Source organism: Saccoglossus kowalevskii, chromosome 2 (genome assembly GCF_978046115.1).
Source record: "Saccoglossus kowalevskii chromosome 2, keSacKowa6.1, whole genome shotgun sequence".
NCBI lineage: Eukaryota > Metazoa > Hemichordata > Enteropneusta > Harrimaniidae > Saccoglossus > Saccoglossus kowalevskii.
This window is the reverse complement of record NC_140642.1, coordinates 19,663,441-19,689,540: the sequence shown is the minus strand read 5'-3', so window position 1 is coordinate 19,689,540 and position 26,100 is coordinate 19,663,441. Positions and strand designations below refer to the sequence as shown.

The 26,100-nt window shown below is 35.4% G+C and overlaps 2 protein-coding genes and 1 long non-coding RNA gene across 4 annotated transcripts in view; 2 read left to right on the top strand and 1 right to left on the bottom strand.

The window, feature by feature from the left end:
- LOC100368048 (calcium-independent protein kinase C-like) overlaps positions 1 to 25,954 on the bottom strand; it is a 64,377-nt gene extending 38,423 nt beyond the window's left edge. For both annotated transcript variants that reach the window (XM_006822763.3, XM_085492615.1), the window contains exons 1-2: positions 25,425 to 25,954; positions 25,167 to 25,230 (exon numbers count right to left, since the gene is read on the bottom strand). In XM_006822763.3, the coding sequence (XP_006822826.1) occupies positions 25,167 to 25,230; positions 25,425 to 25,781 (421 nt within the window). In that variant the 5' untranslated portion in view covers positions 25,782 to 25,954. The remainder of the gene's footprint in view (positions 1 to 25,166; positions 25,231 to 25,424) is intronic.
- LOC146748258 (zinc finger protein 862-like) lies at positions 4,658 to 5,129 on the top strand. Its single transcript, XM_085492617.1, has 2 exons — positions 4,658 to 4,697; positions 4,795 to 5,129. Exons 1-2 carry the CDS (start codon positions 4,662 to 4,664, stop codon positions 5,050 to 5,052), a joined length of 294 nt encoding a protein of 97 aa, XP_085348743.1. The 5' UTR covers positions 4,658 to 4,661; the 3' UTR covers positions 5,053 to 5,129.
- Positions 17,165 to 18,056, top strand: LOC146748257 (uncharacterized). The gene is made up of 2 exons (XR_014931304.1): positions 17,165 to 17,204; positions 17,802 to 18,056. It is a non-coding gene; the product is annotated as an uncharacterized LOC146748257 (long non-coding RNA).
- Positions 25,955 to 26,100: the final 146 nt, after the last annotated feature.

Sequence of the window (26,100 nt, the reverse complement as noted above, 5' to 3'; positions counted from 1 at the left end):
TTCCGCAAATTTTCACAGTGATTTTAGAATCACATGACAAGTTTATAACAAGGCGTTTTGACGGGGCAGTTTTCATCGGTGTGCAGATGTTGAAAATGACGCCCTTTGTTGCAATGGTTTTGGGGCATTAAGTATACTCAGCGTACGTCTTTCGCTGTATTTTGTAATATTGTTGTCTGTTTGGGCATGCACAGTGTGTCGAGAATCTTTGCAAAGCTTCTGAATATAGCCGAAACACGTAAGCCGATTAACGGCAATATTGTACAGGTTGTTTGCCAAATAATTAAAATGTGTACTGAGTTAACAACTCCAAAGCATCATGAAACCAGCAGAAACAATAGCATCCTCACTCCTCTTTTCTACCTCCATGTTCAAATCAAGGTCATGATCTGGTCATGACATCAGATCTGGAAAAAAAAATTACGTGCATATTCAACAGAGACTTGTTCATCAACCTGCCAAGTTTCATTGATATCTGCTGCAGAATTTCTGAGAAAATGTTGGAGACATAAAGGGGGGTGATGAAAGGAAACCAGAAATAAGAAATAATAGTCACCTTTCAGGCTACGCCTGAACGGGGACTAATAACCAGCAGCCTATCAGCTGATATAGCTCCGCTGTTTGTGATGCATGCTCTGAAAGCAATGACTAAAAGGCAATTTAAACTTAATGCTAGCTGCTTTAATATCGCAAGACACCAACTTTCTTGATTTTGTTGCAGAGAATATTTCACTAAAAGTAGAGAATTGAAGATATCTTTAGGAAATGAACAAATCTGAGAGAGAACCACCCAAGGTACCTTCCTAGAAAGTTTCACAGCTATACAGTTTGTGGTTTTTAAGAAGAAATCGAAAATGTAAAGTTGACGACAGACAATCAGTAATACTGACAGCTGAGCTAAAAATGGGAGAATTTATCAGCCTTGTTCACCAAATAGTGGTCTAACACGTACATGTACTACATGAAGAACATATACGAGGTCTTGCACAAACATCAGAACCTCCATACCATGTCAAACTTGAGAACCAAGTTTATTTTTTCATACAGAGCCAATAAATATGTATCCAAAAATATTAAAAAGAATAATATATATGATTTTGTTTTAAAAATCAGATCATTATATGAATCAACATTAACATAGCAAATTGCATTAGAAAGGTGACCCAGTCAAGTACCAACTATTAGTCCATTATTTCAAAGTGCTTGTTTTTCACTAAAATCTTAAAACTGGAAATCTAAGGCTATTTATTCTGTTATCATATATAATAGAACAATTTGAAAATATCATTTTCAACAAGTTTTCATATATTTGAGTAGTATCATCCTCATGACCATAATAGTATTAATACATGAAAGTCAAGTCAGGGTTACATTAAATACACTGCGCAACCAGGTCATATATTTGAGTAGTATGACCTCATGACATTAATACATGTAGGTCAAGTCAAAGTCAGGGTTACATTACACTATGACTTACACAACCAGGTCATATATTTGAGTAGTATGACCCCATGACCTTAATACATGTAGTTCAAGTCAAAGTCAGGGTTAGGGTTACATTACACTATGACTTACACAACCAGGTCATATATTTGAGTAGTATGACCCCATGACCTTAATACATGTAGTTCAAGTCAAAGTCAGGGTTACATTACACTATGACTTACACAACCAGGTCATATATTTGAGTAGTAAGACCCAATGACCTTAATACATGTAGTTCAAGTCAAAGTCAGGGTTACATTACACTATGACTTACACAACCAGGTCATATATTTGAGTAGTATGACCCCATGACCTTAATACATGTAGTTCAAGTCAAAGTCAGGGTTACATTACACTACGACTTACACAACCAGGTCATGTATTTGAGTAGTATGACCCCATGCAGCCCTCAAAGTTGCGATCATTTTGGTCGCCATGGCGACTAATTTATTTGACTGGCGATTAAAAATATTTTCGTGGTCGCCGGAATGCGACTGTGCGAAAAATATTTGGCGACTAAGTTTTAACCACGCGAACGCGATTGCATTGCGCTGTTAGGGAGGTCGGTAACCGTGACTGACCCTTGACCTATTATACCCACAATTCACCATTCTACACATGCGTGATTCGACCTCGCTTCCTGAACCTGCAGGCTGTCGTAGTTCTTCAGTCGACTGTACATTTTGTATTTTGATCACGGAACCTCGAAGGAACAATGAAACGAAGCAGCATTCATTCTTATTTTTCCCCAAGTGAAAAGCGTCCTCGAACCGCTGATCGCACTGAGGCTGAGCTCATTCCGGAAGTCCCTTCCACGAAGAATTTACCGAGTACGAGTACGACTGGGAGTGTTCGGAAATTTCAGACCACTTGGTTGAAGCTGTTTTCGTGGGCCAAGTACGATCAAGTCAAACAAGTAATGACCTGCATCTACTGTAGTGCCTTTCCTGACAAGGCCGGAAATACGGACCTGGTTACTGGATCATCAAAGTTTAAGAAAGAAACATTGACTATCCATGGTCGAAGCAAAAAACATATCATCTGTAGAGATTGTTTTTTAAATAAAAACACAACAGTACAACAAAGTTTTGAGCGGCAAGCAACTACCAACACCGATCAAGCTAACGCTGACCTGAGGATAAAAATTAACACTGCGTACTGCATTGCGAAGTCGGAAATGCCATTTACAAAGTTTCGTACACTGTTGAATCTACAAAAGAAAAATGGACTGGACGTGGGAACTATGTATGCAAATGATGTAAAATGTGCGGAAATTGTAGCAACAGTCGCAGAAGTAATGAAACGGGACATCGGCGATAAAGCAAAGGAAAGCAGGTATATCAGTATTATGTGTGATGGAGCAACAGACTCGTCCATAAAAGAAAATGAATCAATTATTGTGAGATATTTAGATGATGGTAAACCTGTGAACAAGTTGATAGGACTGGTTGAATTAGAACATGCCCATGCTGATGGTATGTATTTATTGAATACTTTTAGTTTTTAGTCCAAAATATTGCATGCTGATAATATTTTTTTTAGATATTTAATAATAGTTAAACTTTGTATATAATGTTACTTTCTTTCTTTAATTTCAGAGTTCAATTGTGCTATATAACTATTATTATACAAGATGATTAATCAAAATACAGGTATTGCTATGTATAAATAAATATATTGTAAGCAAAGTTACATATTTTTGTAGTGTACACCTGTTAATCACGTTCTATTTTCCCGATTGTCTTGTTAATCAACACTGTTTGTTCTTTAATGTCAGGCATTGTAGCTGCAATTGACAAGGTGTTTGCATCAGTTGGATTTGAAGACTACAGAAATAAACTTATTGGTTTCTGTGCAGATGGTGCATCTGTAAATATGGGAGAAACTGGAGGGGTCAGGGCAAAGTTGGGCCAATCTTGTGAATGGTTGATTACTATTTGGTGCATGCCTCACAGGTATGGCATGGTTTAATGTATGTTAATTTGAAACTTAACAAATCTGTGCATTCAGTAAAATAATGATTAACTAATTCATTTGCTCTTCATTTACTAACAGACTTGAGTTAGCTGTAATGGAAATGTTGAAGAAATGTAAACAGGCTCAACAAGTGATTGATGTTCTCCATTTAATTTATAAGACATATCATTACAGTAGCAAAAGCAGAAGAGAACTGAAAGCATTGGCCCATGAACTTGACATCAATGTATGCAACCCCACAAGAGTCAAGGGCACAAGATGGTCACCGTCACCCCACACTGAAAAAGCATTGAGGCTACTGCTGAGAGGAAGTTATGATAATGGACGAGAGCCTTCAGGACAGTATCATGTTGTGTTAGCACATGCAGAACACCTTGCCTCCACCAGCACTAATACAGATATCAAAGGAAGGTCACTGAATGTTTCCAAGTGGATGAAGGACTTTAATTTTGTTGTGTTCTGTCATTTTCTGTTGGATGTGCTCTTTATTATCAGATCACTGAGCCAATTACTACAATCGAACAAAACCATTCTACCATTAGCTGTGTCATCACTTAGGAACACTATTTGTAGAATAGAGAATCTTACTGTAGGTGTACTACAAGGTGGAAAACTGCAAGACTTGCTGACACTAATACAACTACAACAACTTAATGATGCTGAGGATATAAGATATCAAGGTGTGGTACTCAAGAATTTTGCAAACATTGAAGTTGATCCCACAGATCTGTCTTCACTTCCATGTGTTCTTGTTATTGCAATGAAGACAGCAGTGGACATGGTGATCAATGGAATGAAGAGGAGATTCAGTCACATGCTTGGTGATGTTGATGATGTTCGTGGAGCTGCCAAGGCTGTTGCATGTTTCAGAATATTTCATCATGACACCTGGCCAGATGTGGATAATGACCTTGTTAATTATGGTGATGATGAACTTAATTACCTGCTAGAATGGTTTGGTCCAGTTTTGACAAGGTGAGTGGTACATTACCATTCTGTTTTATCAGTGGACGTTTTTAATTTTAACAATCTAAAGTTGTATTCCATTACATGCTTAAAGTATATTATATTAACTCTGCCATTGATTCTTTCACAGGAACAACTGTAATTTGGATATGGTCTTACATCAATGGAGCCTGTTGAAAACTCTAGTGAACCAGGAATTTCTTACCAGATCATACAGTGGTTTATGGGAAGTCATGCTTACAAAGAGTCCGTATCAAGAGGATTTCAAGGTAAAGTTTTAAATTCACTCCAATCCAGAGACACTGAGCTTGCTTCAACTCCAATATTTCTTTGTATGTAAATGTTAAACTTTTACATTTTTTCTAGGACCTGCTCCACCTAATACAACTGATGCTAGTAATTCCTGTGACATCTGCTCAATGTGAGCGTGTGTTCAGTGCACAGAACAGAATTAAGAGCGACTGCAGAAGTTCTTTAGCTACCCAAACAGTGGAACATTTAATACGCATTTCATCAGATGGTCCAAGTCTAGATGACTTTGATACAGAAAGTGTTGCAAGATGCTGGATGAACAACAGCAAAAGACCAAGGAGAATCCAATACACTGCTTGGCCTGAGGACTAGCTACCCATCAGTATTGTTCGACATGCTTGATATGTAATATTTATATATGTACCCAAATAAAAAAATCTAAAATGAAACTTGTTTTGGTATTATGTTTTTTCCTATATTTAAAAAAATAGCTAGTTCTGGCGACCAAACATTTGGCTTGGCGATTAAAAATTTAGATTGGCCACTAAGACATTTCACTTGGTAGCCAAGGGCCACTGAAAACAATTTCAAGCTTTGAGGGCTGCCATGACCTTAATACATGTAGTTCAAGTCAAATTCAGGGTTACATTACACTACGACTTACACAACCAGGTCATGTATTTGAGTAGTATGACCCCATGACCTTAATACATGTAGGTCAAGTCAAAGTCAGGGGTTACATTACACTATGACTTACACAACCAGGTCATATATTTGAGTAGTATCACCCCATGACCTTAATACATGTAGTTCAAGTCAAAGTCAGGGTTACATTACACTATGACTTACACAACCAGGTCATATATTTGAGTAGTATGACCCCATGACCTTAATACATGTAGTTCAAGTCAAAGTACAGGTTACATTACACTATGACTTACACAACCAGGTCATATATTTGAGTAGTATGACCTGTGCTCTCGCTGTCGCTCGCAAATGTCGTAAATTACGAAATTTGGACAAGATTTACGAACAAAATAAATATCTATTAGTAGGATTTACGAACACATTTTGTACAAAATACCCTCGCAAATCGCCCTCATTTAATTGTCAAGACTCAACTGTGATCATCACGCGTGTTACAGTTTGAGTGATTGCCATTTTAACAATGTCCCGTTACTTCTAAGATTGCAACAATTGTTACATGGTGATCGCGATCAACATGGAACTGCCACTGAATGTACTTTTCTCCTCTAAAGTTATTTTGGTGTCATCGCACATGCGTAGTTTAGTCGACATGTGTTTCAAGATACCCCGCAACTTTACTCTCAGTATGGGACGCTTTCATGTCGCCCTTATCAAACAGGTGATTTGTTTATTTATTGAAAATGGAGACTACCTCAAAAAGGAGCAGACAACTGCTCGACGAGTATTTTTCACGACGAGATGGAGAAACCGCTAAATCGTGTTCAGAACCAGAAACCCATGGGTGTCCTAACCCTGACAGCACCAAGAAACGGAAAGTTGATTGTACTGCAGCACGATTTCAGAAATAATGGAAGGTTAGCTGCGGTTCCGTAGCTCTTTGGTGTGACGTACAATCTAATTTTGCCCTACCAATTTCATTCGGAAGTCTTGTTATTTTTGTTGCTGTATGTCGAACATGTCACGTAAATAATGCGGTCGGCAACATAGGGCTATGATTCCACAGCTAATGGAAGGTGAGACAATGTTAGCGAATCGATCGAAAAATACTACAATTTGTGTAACATTCTTATCGGGCATTCTTAGCATTGAGATCGAGTTACAAGACCGAAAGTTACTTTAGTTACTTTTTCACTTTAATTCAGAAATTTCGATGAAAATAATAGTCATTTTGTGTCGTCATAAACGTCAACAAGTGGGTTTGCATGATGAGCACGGGAGATTACTTCATAATAATATTGATTGGCATAGAGTTTTTTTCTGAGAAATTTCCCGTGAACATTTATTCACAGGATGACTTGTGTTCTAGGCAGTGAACTTAGTGAACTTTTGAATGATGACTATTTTCCCCACTGTTAACAATGTGAGTTTATCATGAATATGTTTAATTAATACTGAGTTATTCAAATAAAGGTTCTGGTGTCTACATTGCATATTTTGTTGTGATGTTTTGTTGTACCATCATAAATGGTACATTTTGTGGAGCAGACTGCATAATTTGATGTCATGAAATTACACACAAACTTAGAGCTCAGGTTGCTACCAGTAAGCACCATTTTCAGCATGCTGTTCTTGTTTTCGGCGGACGACAGAGCTGACAGCTCCCTCTCCTTCTCTCTTCCCCGTTGTGCTCGGTCGCGGGAAAATGCTCCGCAGTTTCCAGACAAAGTTTACTAATACTTTTTTTTCTTGATTAGTAAATTTACTATTACCTAGCAAATTCCAGAGAGAGCCCAGATGACCCCATGACCTTAATACATGTAGTTCAAGTCAAAGTCCAGGTTACATTACACTATGACTTACACAACCAGGTCATATATTTGAGTAGTATCACCCCATGACCTTAATACATGTAGTTCAAGTCAAAGTCAGGGTTACATTACACTATGACTTACACAACCAGGTCATATATTTGAGTAGTATGACCCCACGACCTTAATACATGTAGGTCAAGTCAAAGTCAGGATTATTATTACACTGTGACCTGCATAACTAGGTTAATATACACTTGAGGTCAAATACAATATAGCTGATTACAGGTGTCAAGTGAAATGAACATACGATACCAGATGGCACCAAGCAAACAGTCACATTCAAAATGACTGTTTTTGAAATAGCATGAGCATTAAATTTTATATTTCTAATTTAAATGTTGACATCTAAATATTCCATACACACACATAGCCATCATAACGTAGGCCCAAACCAATACAAGATTTATACATGAATTTCTTTTTTTCTAGTTTCCATATTTAAAAAAAAAATTGACAACTTGAAATCTCACAAGTCCATACAAATATAACAATATCTATTCTGACCTAAGGGTGAAATATACATTCATGGTCAAGTTCATGACAGCTGCATATTAACTATTAAATTTTATATTAGCTTTGAATGATGAATGGAAATATTAAAGTCGGGAGAGACAATAAGAATGTTCACAAACATTTATCCTGCCCAACAAACATAGGTCTGTATCACGGAACTTATCTCCACCACGAATGAGCTCTCATTGTTAAGTTGTCATACAAATATATGCAAATTGCAAAAACCACACTATGACATTTCTGCGACCAATACAAAATCACCATGGCAACTACTCATCTTTTGTTTATTGTTGTCAAAAGAATCCAAGCTGTCAAGTACACACCCGCATAGCTGCGAATACACCTTTTCATTAGTACGTTATTTTAAGAAGTTATCCGAGAGTGACGACAATAGCAAATCTTTATACAAATCTTTCAGGAGTGCAGTACATAAGCACATGCTACAAATTACATTTACAAGATCAGGAAAATAGAAAAAATCAATTTGGTATGATAACGTGCAAGTTTTACATTATATCAGTATAACATACATGGACAGATAACAACAATTCTCCACTCTGGGCTTTGCCTTTTAACAATTTAGGATTTTTGATATAAAATAAAAACCAACAAAAGTGATCTGTTTTTGCAAAAGATGATGAGCTGATTAACTAATTTTACCAAGTGTCTTTCCCACTATAGTGAGCTTAAATGATAAAACCAACGCATTTTCACAACTAATTGAACAAAACATTATTTTCTCATTACCACACCTGAATATTAATCACATAAACATGTATGTACTGTATATTACACATATTATTTACACACCGGAAACATGCTGTTAATTACATCTATTTTTATACTTTAGTCAGCTTTATAATTTAGAATGGGGGAAAATAATGCAATAATCGATCATCCAAGAATCGCGTCTGCATGCACTCAAGAGAAATGTAAGTCACATAGGGTAATTTCAAATGAAACCAGTCATCACATGACATAATTGGCATAAATTTATTGCAATATAGGAAAGTATGTGCATGCATGTCTCCTGATGGATGTATGTATGTATTTACATAAGAAGATGGCAGATATTCAGCTCTGGAAAAACTTGGTATAAAATAAATACGAAGAAAATCCATCCATACATGTGCATGCTTTTAAGGGGAATTTATAAAACCCTCTAGGAATAACAGTGAGATGGAACTGCAGCTCTCATATATGTACATGTACACCTTTTATCACTATATCTGTTGGAATGAAAAAACCAACATGTAAACCAAAGATAATATGTAACCAGAGATGTACACTTGAGGAGATTTGTAACTTGGTTTGCATTCATCATCAATCATCGCCAAGTGGTCGTAGGTGCATCCACTCCACAATGTTGTCTATTCATTCTCTTTTAGTCACAGTTCCCCTGAATTAAGCATTTGGCTATCTTGTCAGCCCTAATATGATGCCCCAAATATATCAATTTCCTGTTTCTGATTTTTCCAATAAGCCACTCTGGGTTTCTCCCTTTGCAGCCCTTCACAATTGTAGCCAAAACAAATTTCCAATATATGCTTCCACCTTTTTTGGTAATTTTGGTATTTGATGTCCAGCTTTCACATACATACAATGCCACAACTGTTATAATTGCAGGCATCAGTTGGACTGTGTTGCTTACACTGATCTTATTTGCTTTCCATATATGGGTTCAGACATTCTAGTGAACTCATTACTGCACCACACATGTTCTTAACTTCTTTATCACTGGGCACAGATGCACTGATGCTCTTAGATATTTGAAGTCAAGTGTGAGATATATTATAGCTCTAAGGTGCATATTTCTGTTCTCACTGTTAAGCTGGTTTTGTGCAGTGGGATTTGTGTATTAGACATGTTTATATAATGTGAAAAAAAGACAATAGTACCACGGAGAGAAGACACTGGTTCTAGAGAGATAGGAGAACCTGGTAACAAAGAGAGAGGACACTGGTACCACACAGACTGGACTCAGTACAACAGAGATGGTACTCGATTGCCACAGAGATAGGACACTAATACAACAGTGATAACACTCTGGTACTATGTGATATTACGGTACTCTGCTAATACAGAGGCAATACTCCGGTAGGTAACACAGTGATATTACTCTGGTATCACGGACACATTTATGTTAGTCATTCAGAGGACCAACAGGAATAAAGTCTCAAATGCAGGCTTCGTAACAGTAACAGGAACAGGTAACACATAACTGTACTCGCCTGGATTACAGAAACTTCAATGGAATTACCATGAGCAGATTCTATGCAGGTTGGCACGAAATAATATTACAACTTGTACAAGATATGCAGGTTGTGTTTATTACATTGTGTATTTTCTGATACATCAGTAACATCCAGTATCAGTAACACTATATACCTGACGGTGATGTCAACTATCGATATATTGCAAAAAAACTCCACCACTTTCTGATTACACTGTACCATCCCATTTCATTTCATTGATGTTTCGTCATACAATATCTTTTCACAGATAATTACCGGTACATTGCATTGATAAGCCAGATAGAGAGAGAAACAACCTAATTAATTAAATCAATTAAATAACTCTATGCAGACCAGTATTAGAAGCACACATCCAACCTAAAGAGAAAGTGAAATCTGGTTCATACTAACCCCTTAAAATTGGACATATATCAACACACCTCTAAGTAAGGTACATTTCCTATATAAATGTATCTAAACTAAGATTTAATTTGTTCTTAAAAAAGGGAACACCAGTGATTTATACAACTATGAGCCAGTTTCTTACCATAACAAAAATCAGATGTGATTATACTTTAATCACTCAGTTTGGAAATGTTAGGGGTTGCCAACATATTTAGTGCCTTAAATTCTGACAATAAAGCAAAATGAATCACTGAATATGAAAAACTTAATTTGCCACTATCATCAAATTAGATCAGATAAAGATGTCCTATGATATGGAGGTAAATTACATGTATGTCTTGAGTGCAACCACAAGAATACCAAGATACAGTTATTCACATGACAGTCCCAGTCATGCAACAGTAAAGAAAACTGAAACGAGTCAGCCATTTGTGAATCAGAACTTCTACGAATTCATAAGTGTAACATGATAAATAAACGTAGTTGTATTACTATGATATGTTCGTTATATACTATATAGCATTTCGTTAAAACACGAGCCATGCATGGCACAGTCATTGTTAGCTATCAAATTTAGGATTATATATAATATAGTTTTGTTTATAGTAATATAGTTTGAACATAAACATGCCAGATATGGATCCAGAAGCAGATGCTTGATTATGATGATTTTTTAACATTAAAATGATTGGCAGTCATCTTGTATCTAATTGACAAACGAGTCAAAATTGAGAGATATTGCTCTGGTACAGCATTATTTAAAACAAAATGGCAACCATTTTGAATTGGATCATCAAACCAATACATCTGTATATCTATGACTGGATATATAATGAATATATAAAATTTGAACATAATCAGTCGAAGCATGTCAGAGATATGGATTAAAACAAAATGGCCACCAGTCAATCATTTTGAATCTGATCTGGATAACAAAATGACATGCATCAAGGTCCCATAATGTTCAATGTACATGTATGTACCATGTTTAAACAAAATCCATCTGTAAATTAACAGCCGAGATCCAGTTCCGGAATGCCAGAAAAGCTTGATTTTGATTATTTTTCAGCACAAAAATGGCTACCATTCTGCCATCTTGAATCGGATTGTGAAACAAATTGATGCGCATATGTATAATATTATGTATGATGTATGTGTGTAATCAGTCCAGGCATGTCTAAGATATAGGTCTGGACACATGCACAGACACATGGACGTACAAACAGTGGTCAATCTATAATCCCCCCATCCAAATCCACAAGTTTCATAAAATCTACCCACGGCAAATGCAATACTGTCACGATGTACACCAGTCATAATTATTTATGCAGCCAGTTTCTGTAACAGATGTCAAATCAGTTCATTAACTGATAACTGGTACATGTACAATGTAATATGTAGTCAGACAGAGGAAAATATAAGTACCGGTAGACATCTTTAAAGCTATAACACTGCTAAATGGGTATGGGTGATTTTCTTACCCAAATTGACTACATGTTTGTATACCCTGATAATTTGTAATATGTTATACAAAGTAGAACAGAACGAGTACACATGTATATACAACAGTGTATTTAAATCAACCCTAATACATAAAGATGGCCATCTGAACTCACTAGTGGTTGGCCCAATTTTTTTTCTAAAATAGTGAGTAGAAAAACAGGACACGTTTTATGCAGAATGGCACTTTAATTAATAAGTTCAGTGAATGAAAATTTCCAAGGTCAGTGGTGAATCTTGAATAAATTCCGACACTGCGGCACCTTATAATTAGAGTGCCATTCATTTTTTTTTTACTCCAACAGATAGAGATACTGAAGGACTGAAACAGGATAATTAAATTTACATTGTCACCTATAGATGGATAATCTATGCAGCGGATATATCAGATGAGTTGAGTACAAGTAGGAGGACACTGACAATGAATAACGCACACAACATGAATATTGCGGAAGCACAGAAAGTAGGGCAGTCAGATCAATGTTCAATTCAATTTCATTCAACGAGAGTGACAGGAGAAAAAAGAAAGAAAAAAGGATCAGCGAATAGATCTCCAAAACATTACTCTGTAAAACTACTAGAAAGAGGAGTGATCCAAACCCAACAAATACACGTATACATGTACATAGGTGAAAGCTCGAAGTGTGACTGCTGGGGCAATTACACTGTTCTATTCAACGCACTTCTCTGACGTCAATTTTTACTTTTTTTCCCTCTAGAATATTACACACTGAAAGAGGCATCTCATTTGTATTCGTAGGATGAAGGACAGATTGGACTCAGACTTCATTATTCCAAATACACAGAAATGAATTTATTTTAAGCTTGAATGCTTTTTCTCTCCGAAAAATCTCTGCTGCTGTTTTTTTTTTTTTTTTTTTTTTTTTTTTTTCAAGTCTGTTTTATCATAACATAATGCATTTTGTAAAAATTTCTGTCTATGCTCTTTTTATGTATTTGGTGTGTTTCAATTAAAGTATTTCTTGGAATAAGCATTATACGTGCATATAGCTTTCATAGTAATATTTACAAAGGGGAAGGCAGCGGCACTCTGCAATCAAACAGATTTCTACCAATATTTACCCACTAGAGGAGACCAATTTGAAGCAGAAGAATTCATTAACAGCATACAAAGTGGTGGAATTGATGAGATATTTCGTTTATTTCAACACTACTTTATTGTTTTCTCTCCCAGTTTCACTTTCACATCTGTATATCCCAAATACGCGCATGGAAAGGGTGGGAGTGCATGGGTGGTGGAGAAAGGCATTTATGGTAATAGTACATTCAGTTACCATGGCAACCAAAATTTACATATTTGCAACTGAAAATAAATGTAATAACTTATTCACTAGTGGACACTAGAAACAAAAATTAGGATGGTTTTGTAGACAACGAACATAATTAGTATACCCACAGATGATGACTCAATCAAAATCCAAATTAAGAATAAATATAGGAATGCTATATTATGAAAAAACATACAAATAATGAAATCTTCATTAATGTTAAAAAATAATTAATGTTGAAAATACCAACATAGTGCTTTAATTTACCATTGTAATATAATAAAATAACAATACAGACAGATTAACATAATATAGACATCCAAATTCATTACAACATATTTTATGTACATTATATCGAATAATGACCTCTCGTATGGAGCAACAATTTCCATACATGACCACACAGTTACAAGGAATAGTCCTTCAATGAAAAGTAAAGATAGATATGTCATTTTCATTCAACAAATAATGCAGAATTTATATATTTCACAATATATTTTCCACTAAGGCATTATGGGAATTTAAACAAAGTATTATAATAAGGGCGAAAGCTAATAATTTTTTTTTGTCTACCTTGTAAAAACCTTCATATATGGGCAGTAAACATCGATGGCTATTTACCACGTCAATATGTACAGAGAAATTCCTTATGTTAAGGTAACACATTTTCATTTCTATTAGTAAAAGGTCATTTCTAGAACATAAGAAGTGCTGCATCCTGCTGTAACTATATAGGAGGGGACGAATGAACAGCTGACAGACACGCAGACACGCTGTATTGTTGATTTGCGCTAGTTTTATTGAGCTTTTAAGTTGTACATTACCAGAAAGTGGAATATCTGCATACAGCACTTTTGTTCACCCCCATGCATGCATACTTTGAGTGTGATTTTAAAAGCAACCAATATGACCAAAAGCTAACAAGACTCTTAAAATAAGAGAAGGTATAGTCACGACATGACCTTCTCTAATAAAACCAATGGTCTTGTGCATATGAAGTTCTTGGTCATCCCTCCTAAATTATTTACGATAAAAATACTTATCACAATAGGTACAATAGGGGTGATAACATGCTATATTGTTTATGTAAATCAGTCAATGGATGATGAACAATCAGTAATAAAGTGAGGTTTCATTCTGTCAACAAAGCTAAAATTTTATTCCGTCGACATTGTTGAAATAAGTACCAAAATTTATTTATATTTTAACAACACTATTAACAAAGTTAAGGTGTCTCAGTATTTTTAGGGGCTGAATTAAAATTAAAAATAAGAAACACAATTTGGCATTATTATGTGTATGTGTGACCTTAACTGAACCTGATCTGCTGAATCACTGCGGCGTATTGACGAGGAAATAATTTAAGCCTATTACCTGTATGTGTGTATTCATGAGTTGCATCAAATACTTTAGCCAGATATAATTAAATGGCCATAAACAAAACAAAAAAACAACTCAAGACAGGCTACCATAAAGAGAGATCAGTTGATGGCTTGATGACATTAGTAACTGCATTAAACACAAACTGACCTATTTTCACTCAACGAAAGAGAATGTGATGAAAAACATCCTTGAGCCCACCAGCACACTAAAAACTGTACAGCATAATTTTGACTATCACTTGGGAAATCCTACCTGACACAAAACATTATATATAAACATACAGTTAAACATTGACAAGGCAAAGAAGCTTTCACTTTCACACAACACATCGTGGAAATGGTTATTTTTTTTATTTCTTAGACAGTTGAAGATACTTGATATAGAATTAAACTATATACTCGCTTTGATTTAAATGCATGTGATCAAAGTCAACAGTGTACATTCAAGACACAGAGAAAACATACTATTTACACGTCGCTTGCAGTCAACTGTAATGTACACAACATACCATCACCTTGTCAACTGCATGTACACTCAAGCCACTACTACTGCTATTCCTTTGTGCTTTAGATCGGCAATGCATGGTTACGCCGGCAGCTTTTCATACTGTGATCCACTCACTGTGCTCCGAGTGTTTCCAAACTTGAGATTTCTAAAAATGTTGGTGAATACAATTACACATCAACTTTCTCTCTCTCTCTCTCTCTCTCTCTCTCTCTCTCCCCTTCTGTAGTTATGAAAGACTTACTACAAGGTCTTAAACGAGGAAGATGTCACTAGTTTGAGTTTACTGAATCCAGTTTCATTAAATCTGAATCAGGGATGCAAACATGCTAAATGAATGCAGAAATGTAGTAGCGGTATACTGTAAAATGACTAATTTTCACTGGGTTTAAATTTCACTGATTTACCATTTCAGGCATATTCATTGGGTTTTAAATTCACGGTTTTATCATTTATATAATTTGTTCTATGCTAAATTTTACATATTCACTGGGTTTAAATTTAGCGCATTTTCCAGTCAGCGAAATAAGCTAAATTAAAGCCCAGTGAATAATTAACCATTTTACAGTATGCAATCTAATTAAGCAGGGTTATGTTACTATCAGGGTGAGTGAGGTGTGGTTTCTGTACAACAAGTGCTAAATATATGCAAGAAAGCCCCCCCCCCCCATGTAATTTTTTAGGAAGTGGCCGAGGTTTTGTAGTTTTCCAATGCTACTCAGTAATAATAAATCAAATGCAATTGAATAATTGTGTGTCTGCAAGAAAACATTCAAGTTATTGATAAATAATGCATAAACACCAGTGTTTCAATTTTAATTTAATTTATAACACATACAGTGCTATTTTTATGCCCCCCCCCCTAATTTTCTTTTTTTTAAATTGATTTTTTATTTGCGGATTTGGTCTTATTCATTAAATTCCAAGAAGGATAGTAATCTTTGAGGCTGAATTAATAAAATCTAAATCCATAATGGCTTAGTAGTGGAATATTAAAACGTAGAAAGAGTTTATGTCTCATTTTTGGGTACAAATTGATACAACTGCATTCCTAAAATAACCAGGACAAAAACAAAAATGGTGAGCAAGAACACATGCTGTATTATCAAAACTACTAAAAGCAGAATGAAAATAACATTTCTATTGAAAAAAAAACACTTTGTTTCAATGTAATGTGCATAATTTATCCAAATGTTAATCTACTGTGGTAGAATAATTCAAATATCGATGCAGAACAAACAGGAGGAAGAGAGGCTGAGAACAAAAAGAACTTAAACTACCTGATGTATTTACAAGATTCTCCTCTCAAAATACACAATTCACATCAGAATCACTATTCAAGATAATAATCCATTTTTTTTTCTAAAGCACAAGGATTTTGTTTTAATTTACAAAACTTTATATTTGCAAACTTGATGAAGATAACACTCATGGTAGGCACCATTACATGTTCAGATCAAAAGGGAAATAGTTGTAATGTAATACTCATTAATTTGAAAAGGGTTGTAAAAGCGATGCATGTCAAAATACTTTCTAGTTATTTGAGTCTCTTCTTTCAGTCAGAAATTGCTACAATTCAACAACACACACAGCTGAATATGATAGCATCAACCCTGGACAATTTTATGGAGATAGATCAAGCTTATAGGAGTGTAGCTGCGTGTTCAATGCCCAATCAATAGCGAGCTACTGGTAACCCTTCATCAGTTAGCATGTAACCAGTGTTCTCCCCACATAGAACAAAACATGGCGGCACCGCCATGCGTGGCGACCCGGCCGCCACGCTTGGGCTCATACCGCCATGCTTACAACTTCACCGCCACGCTAATAGGATGCATTGTTTACATCCATTTGACCCGCTCACACGTAGCACTGCATAAATTATCACCGTCTACGCCACGGCGGTTTGAACTTGCCGGGACAAATTAAACAGTCCTATTGTTAAACACGTGTGAAGTACAGACGCTGTCAATAGGGAACAAATTGTCACTCAAGTTGCAAACACCGAGATGATATATGACAAAACATGTAAAGAAAAAAAAGGTGATGCCGCCCGGCTAAAACGTACAATCACCGCTAGCACAGCACAGAAACGTGTAGAAACACGGAAACGGCGTGAGGCTGGTTTTGATGAGTTGTGGAAAAAGACATTTCCCTGGTTAAGGTCAATTGTTCAGGTAATATTTCGTAATTTTAGAAATAAAATGCCAGTGTGTGTATGTTTTGCCGATTGTAAGAACACCGAACTTTAATCAACATCTTAGACACGAGGCTGGTATAAACACGACATGAAAAAAAAAACATCACTCGTTACTGTCAACTTTTTTAGATTATTTATGGATATCTTCATAGATTAATGGGTACGCGTATGTTATAATTTGTCCAAGCAAAAAAAAAATTGAATTTTGTAATCTTCCGGTCACATGTTGACCTGTGTAGGTATTTCCAAGATGGCGGCCTGTCAACGTCTTGCGAACGACAGCTGCTATCATCACGCGCTATGATCGATGGAATCCCGATTTGTATACATAATTCTATCGTTACGTTTTAATTTTAATTGAATAGTGACCTCATGTTTTTTTCCCTCGAAATTCCCGAGTCTCCTTGTCGTTGACCTGACAAAACCAACATGTAAACAACATGTTTTGCAGACGAAATGCTATCCATACGGCACTGGGTTCCCGATCGTGGCACAATTCAATCATTATGTTTACATTTATTTGAACCTCAATCCTCATTGGTTTTTTTTATTATTTTTCATTTTTTCCCACTAGGAATGTTGTGCAGTTAATGCTCAAAGCACAACATGATTGCAAAGAGTGGATCTTCTTTATGGAACAAAGTCCCGTGCAAGTCTATGACGAGTTTAACTACAGTAAGGCAGCCAATGTTTGGAGCACAACAAAGTCAGAAGGAATAGTTTAGACTAAGTTTTATGGAACAGTTCACATTAAATGACGATCTTGTCAAATTATGGTATATTATGTAAAGTATTATGTAATTTAAATAAAGTCTCTCATACATTTTAATACTGTCTTGTATGTTTGTTTTTGTGAGAGTGAATCCTGAAAAATATGCAAATTAGTATGCAAATTAGCATGCAATTTAGACCGCCATGCTTCCCTCTGAGCCTGGGGAGAACACTGGTAACATTGAAAGATACATCACAATGTGTGCAACAATGGAAGATATTTCATAATGTGTACAACAATGAAAGATATATAGCAATGTGTACAACAATGAAAGATACATAACAATGTGTACAACAATGAAAGATATACAACAATGTGTACAACAATGAAAGATATATCACGATGTGTACAACAATGAAAGATATATAGCAATGTATACAACAATGAAAGATATATAGCAATGTATACAACAATGAAAGATATATAGCAATGTGTACAACAATGAAAGATACATCACAATGTGTACAACAATGAAAGATATATCACGATGTGTACAACAATGAAAGATATATAACAATGTGTACAACAATGAAAGATACATCACAATGTATACAACAATGAAAGATATATCACAATGTGTACAACAATGAAAGATGTATAACAATGTATACACCAATAAAAGATATATCACAATGTGTACAACAATGAAAGATATATAACAATGTGTACAACAATGAAAGATATATAACAATGTGTACAACAATGAAAGATACATAACAATGTGTACAACACTGAAAGATACATCACAATGTGTACAGCAATGAAAGATACACCCCAATGTGTATAACATTGAAAGACATACCTCAATGTGTGCAACATTGAATGATACACCCCGATGTGTATAACATTGAAAGACACACCTCAATGTGTGTAACATTGAATGATACACCCCAATGTGTGTAACATTGAATGATACACCCCAATGTGTGTAACATTGAATGATACACCCCAATGTGTACAACATTGAAAGATACACCTCAATGTGTGTAACATTGAATGATACACCCCAATGTGTAACAATGAAAGATACATCACAATGTGTGTAACATTGAATGATACATCACAATGTGTACAACATTGAAAGATATATCACAATGTGTACAGCACTGAAAGATACACCCCAATGTGTATAACATTGAAAGATACATCACAATATGTACAACAATGAAAGATACATCACAATGTGTGTAACATTGAATGATACACCCCAATGTATAACAATGAAAGATACATCACAATGTGTACATTGAAAGATACACCTCAATGTGTTTAACATTGAATGATACACCCCAATGTGTGTAACAATGAAAGATACATTCTAATGTGTTAAACAATGCAAAACTTGTGTACCATTTAAAGACGTACCCCAATGTGTGCAACAATGAAAGATGCATCACAATGTGTACAACAATGTAAGTTACACTGCAATGGGTAAAACATTGAATGATACACCCCAATGTGTGTAACATTGAATGATACACTCCAATGTATAACAATGAAAGATACATCACAATATGTACAATATTAGATGATATATCACAATGTGTACAACACTGAAAGATACATCACAATGTGTACATCACTGAAAGATACATCACAATGTGTACAACACTGAAAGATACATCACAATGTGTACAACATTGAAAGATACACCTCAATGTGTGTAACATTGAATGATACACCCCAATGTGTATTACTGTATAACAATGAAAGATACACTCCAATGTGTGTAAAATTGAATGATACACCCCAATGTATAACAATGAAAGATACATCACAATGTGCGCAAGATTGGAAGATATATCACAATATGTACAGCAATGAAAGATACACCCCAATGAGTATAACATTGAAAGATACACCACAATGTGTGTAACATTGAATGATACACCTCAATGTGTGTTACATTGAATGATAGACCCAATGTATAACAATGAAAGATGCATCACAATGTGTACAACACAGAAAGACATACCCCAATGTGTACAACACTGAAAGACATACCCCAATGTGTACAACAATGAAAGATACATCACAATGTGTACAACACTGAAAGATACATCACAATGTGTACAACAATGAAAGATACATCACAATGTGTACAACAATGAAAGATATATCACAATGTGTACAACAATGAAAGATACATCACAATGTGTACAACAATGAAAGATATATCACAATGTGTACAACAAGGAAAGATACATCACAATGTGTACAACAATGAAAGATACATCACAATGTGTACAACAATGAAAGATACATCACAATGTGTACTACAATGAAAGATACGTCACAATGTATACAACAATGAAAGATATATCACAATGTATACAACAATGAAAGATATATCCCAATGTATACAACAATGAAAGATATATCACAATGTGTACAACAATGAAAGATACATCACAATGTGTACAACAATGAAAGATATATAACAATGTGTACAACAATGAAAGATATATAACAATGTGTACAACAATGAAAGATACATCACAATGTGTACAACACTGAAAGACATACCCCAATGTGTACAACACTGAAAGACATACCCCAATGTGTACAACACTGAAAGACATACCCCAATGTGTACAAAACTGAAAGACATACCCAGTGTGTACAACACTGAAAGACATACCCCAATGTATAACAATGAAAGATACATCACAATATGTACAATATTAGATGATATATCACAATGTGTACAACACTGAAAGATACATCACAATGTGTACAACACTGAAAGATACATCACAATGTGTACAACACTGAAAGATATATCACAATGTGTACAACATTGAAAGATACACCTCAATGTGTGTAACATTGAATGATACACCCCAATGTGTATTACTGTATAACAATGAAAGATACACTCCAATGTGTGTAAAATTGAATGATACACCCCAATGTATAACAATGAAAGATACATCACAATGTGTACAGGATTGGAAGATATATCACAATGTGTACAACACTGAAAGATACATCACAATGTGTACAACATTGAAAGATACACCCCAATGTGTGTAACATTGAATGATACACTCCAATGTGTGTTACATTGAATGATACACCCAATGTATAACAATGAAAGATGCATCACAATGTGTACAACACTGAAAGACATACCCCAATGTGTACAACACTGAAAGACATACCCCAATGTGTACAACACTGAAAGACATACCCCAATGTGTACAACACTGAAAGATACATCACAATGTGTACAACAATGTAAGATACACCCCAATGTGTATAACATTGAAAGATACACCCCAATGTATAACAATGAAAGATACATCACAATATGTACAACATTGGATGATATATCACAATGTGTACAACACTGAAAGATACATCACAATGTGTACAACAATGAAAGATACACCTCAATTTGTGTAACATTGAATGATACGCCTCAATGTGTGTAACATTGAATGATACATCCCAATGTATAACAATAAAAGATACATCACAATGTGTGTAACATTGAATGATACACTCCAGTGTATAACAATGAAAGATACATCACAATGTGTACAACACTGAAAGATACATCACAATGTGTGCAACAATGAAAGATACACCCCAATGTAGAACTATGAAAGATACATCACAATGTGTACAACAATGAAAGATACATCACAATGTGTACAACATTGAAAGATACACCTCAATGTGTGTAACATTGAATGATACACCTCAATGTGTGTAACATTGAATGATACACCCCAATATGTATAAAAATGAAAGATACACCTCAATGTGTGTAACATTGAATGATACAACCCAATGTATAACAATGAAAGATACACCTCAATGTGTGTAACATTGAATGATACACCCCAATGTATAACAATGAAAGATACATCACAATGTGTACAGGATTGGAAGATATATCACAATATGTACAGCAATGAAAGATACATCACAATGTGTACAACATTGAAAGACACACCCCAATGTATAACAATGAAAGATACATCACAATGTGTACAACAATGAAAGATACATCACAATGTGTACAACATTGAATGATACACCCCAATGTATAACAATGAAAGATACATCACAATGTGTACAGCAATGAAAGATACATCACAATGTGTACAGCAATGAAAGATACATCACAATATGTACAGCAATGAAAGATACATCACAATGTGTACAACATTGAATGATACACCCCAATGTATAACAATGAAAGATACATCACAATGTGTACAGGATTGGAAAATATATCACAATATGTACAGCAATGAAAGATACATCACAATGTGTACAACATTGAAAGACACACCCCAATGTACAACAATGAAAGATATACCCTTATGTGTACATGAATGAAAAATACATCCCATGTGAAAGTGAAAGACGTACCTCGATGTGTGTGACATTGAAAGATACACCTCAATGTGTGTAACATTGAATGACACACCCCAATGTATAACAATGAAAGACACACCCCAATGTACAACAATGAAAGATATACCCTTATGTGTACATGAATGAAAAATACATCCCATGTGAAAGTGAAAGACGTACCTCGATGTGTGTGACATTGAAAGATACACCTCAATGTGTGTAACATTGAATGACACACCCCAATGTATAACAATGAAAGATACACCTCAATGTGTGTAAACATTGAAATATATACCTCAATGTAAATAACGTTTGACAGATACACCACAATATATGTAACAATGAGAGATACACCCAGTATGTGTAAGAGTAAAAGACACCCCAAGGCGTGTAACAGTGAAACACATGCCCCAATGTGCGTAACACTGAAAGATACACCCCAATGTGTGTAAACATTGAAATATATACCTCAATGTAAATAACGTTTGACAGATACACCACAATGTATGTAACAATGAAAGATACACCCAGTATGTGTAAGAGTATAAGACACCCCAAGGCGTGTAACAGTGAAACACATGCCCCAATGTGCGTAACACTGAAAGATACACCCCAATGTATAACAATGAAAGATACACCTCGATGTGTGTAAACATTGAAATATATACCTCAATGTAAATAATGTTTGACAGATACACCACAATGTATATAACAATGAAAGATACACCCAATATGTTGCATAATATAAATGGATGTATATGACTATATAATCAGGAATTTGAAAATTAAAAAAATAATTCTTAGAGAATTCTTTAAGCTCTTATGACAATTTTGGTCATGATTTATTTAATATCAAAATAAATACTAGTCGAGGACAAAAGAAATATTGTCATGTAAACTAACACTGCAACTGATTTGATAAATTTTTAAATATCGCAAGAAGTCCACAAATCAAAGCAACTGGACACTATTTAGTTGCATTTACATCCACAGTCCCACTATACATGTAGGACTGTTTTACATCCCAGGCAAGATCGAAAGTACATTTCAGAATTTTCTCACAAAACCATTATCGAACAGTTTTAAAATTTATAATTTTTTTTATTTTTCATACTTAATTCTCAACCAAATGGATGACAATTGTTACATTGATGATAAAGAAAGGGAAATTATGCAAATCATACCTAAACACATTTGTGATAATAAAAACATGCAGAAAAAAAAAAATCAGAGAGCTGAACCAGTGTGTCTTTAAAATGGAACTTAAACAAATAGATAATTTTAGGTTTTTCAATTGAACATCAATTGTATATATTATTTTCTTTATCATAATGGATAAGGAAGTTTGGAATCAAAATTCTGACTAATTAAACATGTACAATGCATATTGATTACAGAATATTCATATTTTAAGAAGTGAAAACCAAAAGTATAGATACAAGCAAATAAAGCCACTATAACTGTTCCAAGCTACTGATTTACACTACTCCCCAAAGAAAATGAGAAGCTAACCAGAGTCAGGTAATCTCCATGTGTACCCATATCAATCATGAATCATTACTAGCAGTGTGGATTAATTAATTAATAGTTATTTAACTACCCACAACAGTGAAATTGAAATGTATTAAAATTCAAAAGAATGACACTAAAATAACCTTCCACCGATGAATAGATAATAGACGACCAAATTGGCCATTGTTCTCATTAACCTAGTAAACATCAGAAATCAAATGAGTATAATTATGAAACTGTTGTATTTCATTTGTCAATACTCCATCCCCCTAATAACACAAACTTGTCAACTAAGACAGGGGTATCAAAATCAGATATCCAGTTGACATGGTTCACTCATTTGTCATGGATTATCCAGTTGCCAATACAGGTACCCTGATTGAAGGGAATATTATCATATCAACTTGCCTAATATGGGGTTATCTCACCAAATCAGCCATGGTACACACTATTCAGAATATTTAATGAGGGTTTTTCCCCCACATTTTTCAGAATACCTTGAGGCCTCCTACAATAATTAGATCTGAGAGGGCAGTATCTTGTTGGGAGACACGTTCAGTGACTGGGAAAAAAATGAGTGAATGTGTAACTAGCAATTCTCAATTTCCAGGAAGTGGGGCGACAAATCCAGATTAAATTATATCATTCCCGATGTGAAAAACCAACAAGTTACACACAGCAAATTTTGTCAAATACTGAGTGTGACCTTTAAAATATCAGTCTGAATAAATTAATGATAACTGATGAAAATAGTAAAAAAAAATGAAAAGGGATTCGTCTAACACAGTTTCTAAAATATGTCTACACCCCAGCTGGTGAAATGTCATTCTTGCTGGGGTATGGGAAGATCTGATAACCACACACCACCAATGTGGGTTGCCGGTATTTAACACGATGACAGACACTCAAAAAAATAAATATTAACGAGGAGTTATCTCCTTCTCAATTGTTATCAAAATAATCATGCCATGGCACACTTGATTCCATCTGGTCAATTGCGCTATCAAATTCACGAGAAACGCACTTATGGATAGATGTTATAATTTCTGAAATCTGTTACTTTCACAAAACGAACAGATCAACAGAAACTCGTTTTCCCTATCCAACACTAAAATTAATTCGGAGAGGAAAATCCTAGAGGTGGGCCTCACCGACATATATTATACAGCACGATGACATCAGTGGCAATGTTCAATGTAAATATAAACACCGCACACCTGTAGGCCCCGAACTAGGGGGCACAGTGGAATCACGACCACCTCCCCATACGAGTACCTCCCTTACCTTCCGACGAAGATCCTTGCAATTCGATCACAACGTGTATTCTTCCGGTTGGCTCAAGATCAATCTGAAAGAGGCCACAAGACGAAGAGAGACCGTATCAAATATAATGAAATTCAACATTAGCACAACAATGCAACGATTTACAGTCACCGTTCCCGAATCCGAATAGAGCGCTTAAAAATAAAGAGCAAAGGACGTGCCCGTCAGGGAGCACTCCGCTGAAAAATACAGCAGGTCGATAGCTGCAAATGTTATTACCCAAATATCGGCAACTTTGTGACTGTGACACGTCTGTAACAAATCCTCGAAAGCAACAGTACAGTTGGCGACAAAATCATCAGGAGGGATGGCCGCGCTATGAAACACAGTGAAGCTCACGCTGTTGCCACGGTGCACTTCGGTTTGGAACTCTTCATCCCAAAACGGCCTATACGTCTTCTGCTTTGTGGTCGTCTGTCCGATATGATGGTCATCAACAGTGATTGTCATATACGGGTCGATCAGTTGCAACTGTTTGCTGTTAATGCTGAGGGCATGTCGTGTAGAGAAATCTGTCGGCTTCAGATCGACGGCTTCGTACACTTTCAGCCGCATCGACCCGTTAAAAACTGGCATGTTCGTGTCTTTTAACAACACCCACGACACACACAATTATCAAAAGACCGCCGGGGATCCAATAGATGGTTATTACACAATACAAAGGGTGAACGGAGTCGCTAAAAGGGGGCAAATAGCCCAAGAAGAATCCACAGTAAACACCACCGTCAGAACCAGACTCGTAGGAAATTTTGTGCGAGAAGTGTAGTCCCAACGTTCACTGCAGCTTCCGGAACCTCGTTCGAGGAATGAAAAAACGACACATATTATTTTTTTAGGAAAATGCAGATCATAAAAATGTATATCTGATTGTTTAAATTATTAAGATTTGTTTAGC

What these genes read in the sequence shown, in the direction of transcription:
- LOC146748258 (XM_085492617.1), top strand. Translation starts at nt 4,662, where the DNA reads ATGCTTACAAAGAGTCCGTATCAAGAGGATTTCAAG. An exon ending in CGTATCAAGAGGATTTCAAG is followed by an intron (nt 4,698 to 4,794) that starts GTAAAGTTTTAA and finishes CATTTTTTCTAG; the next exon opens with GACCTGCTCCACCTAATACA.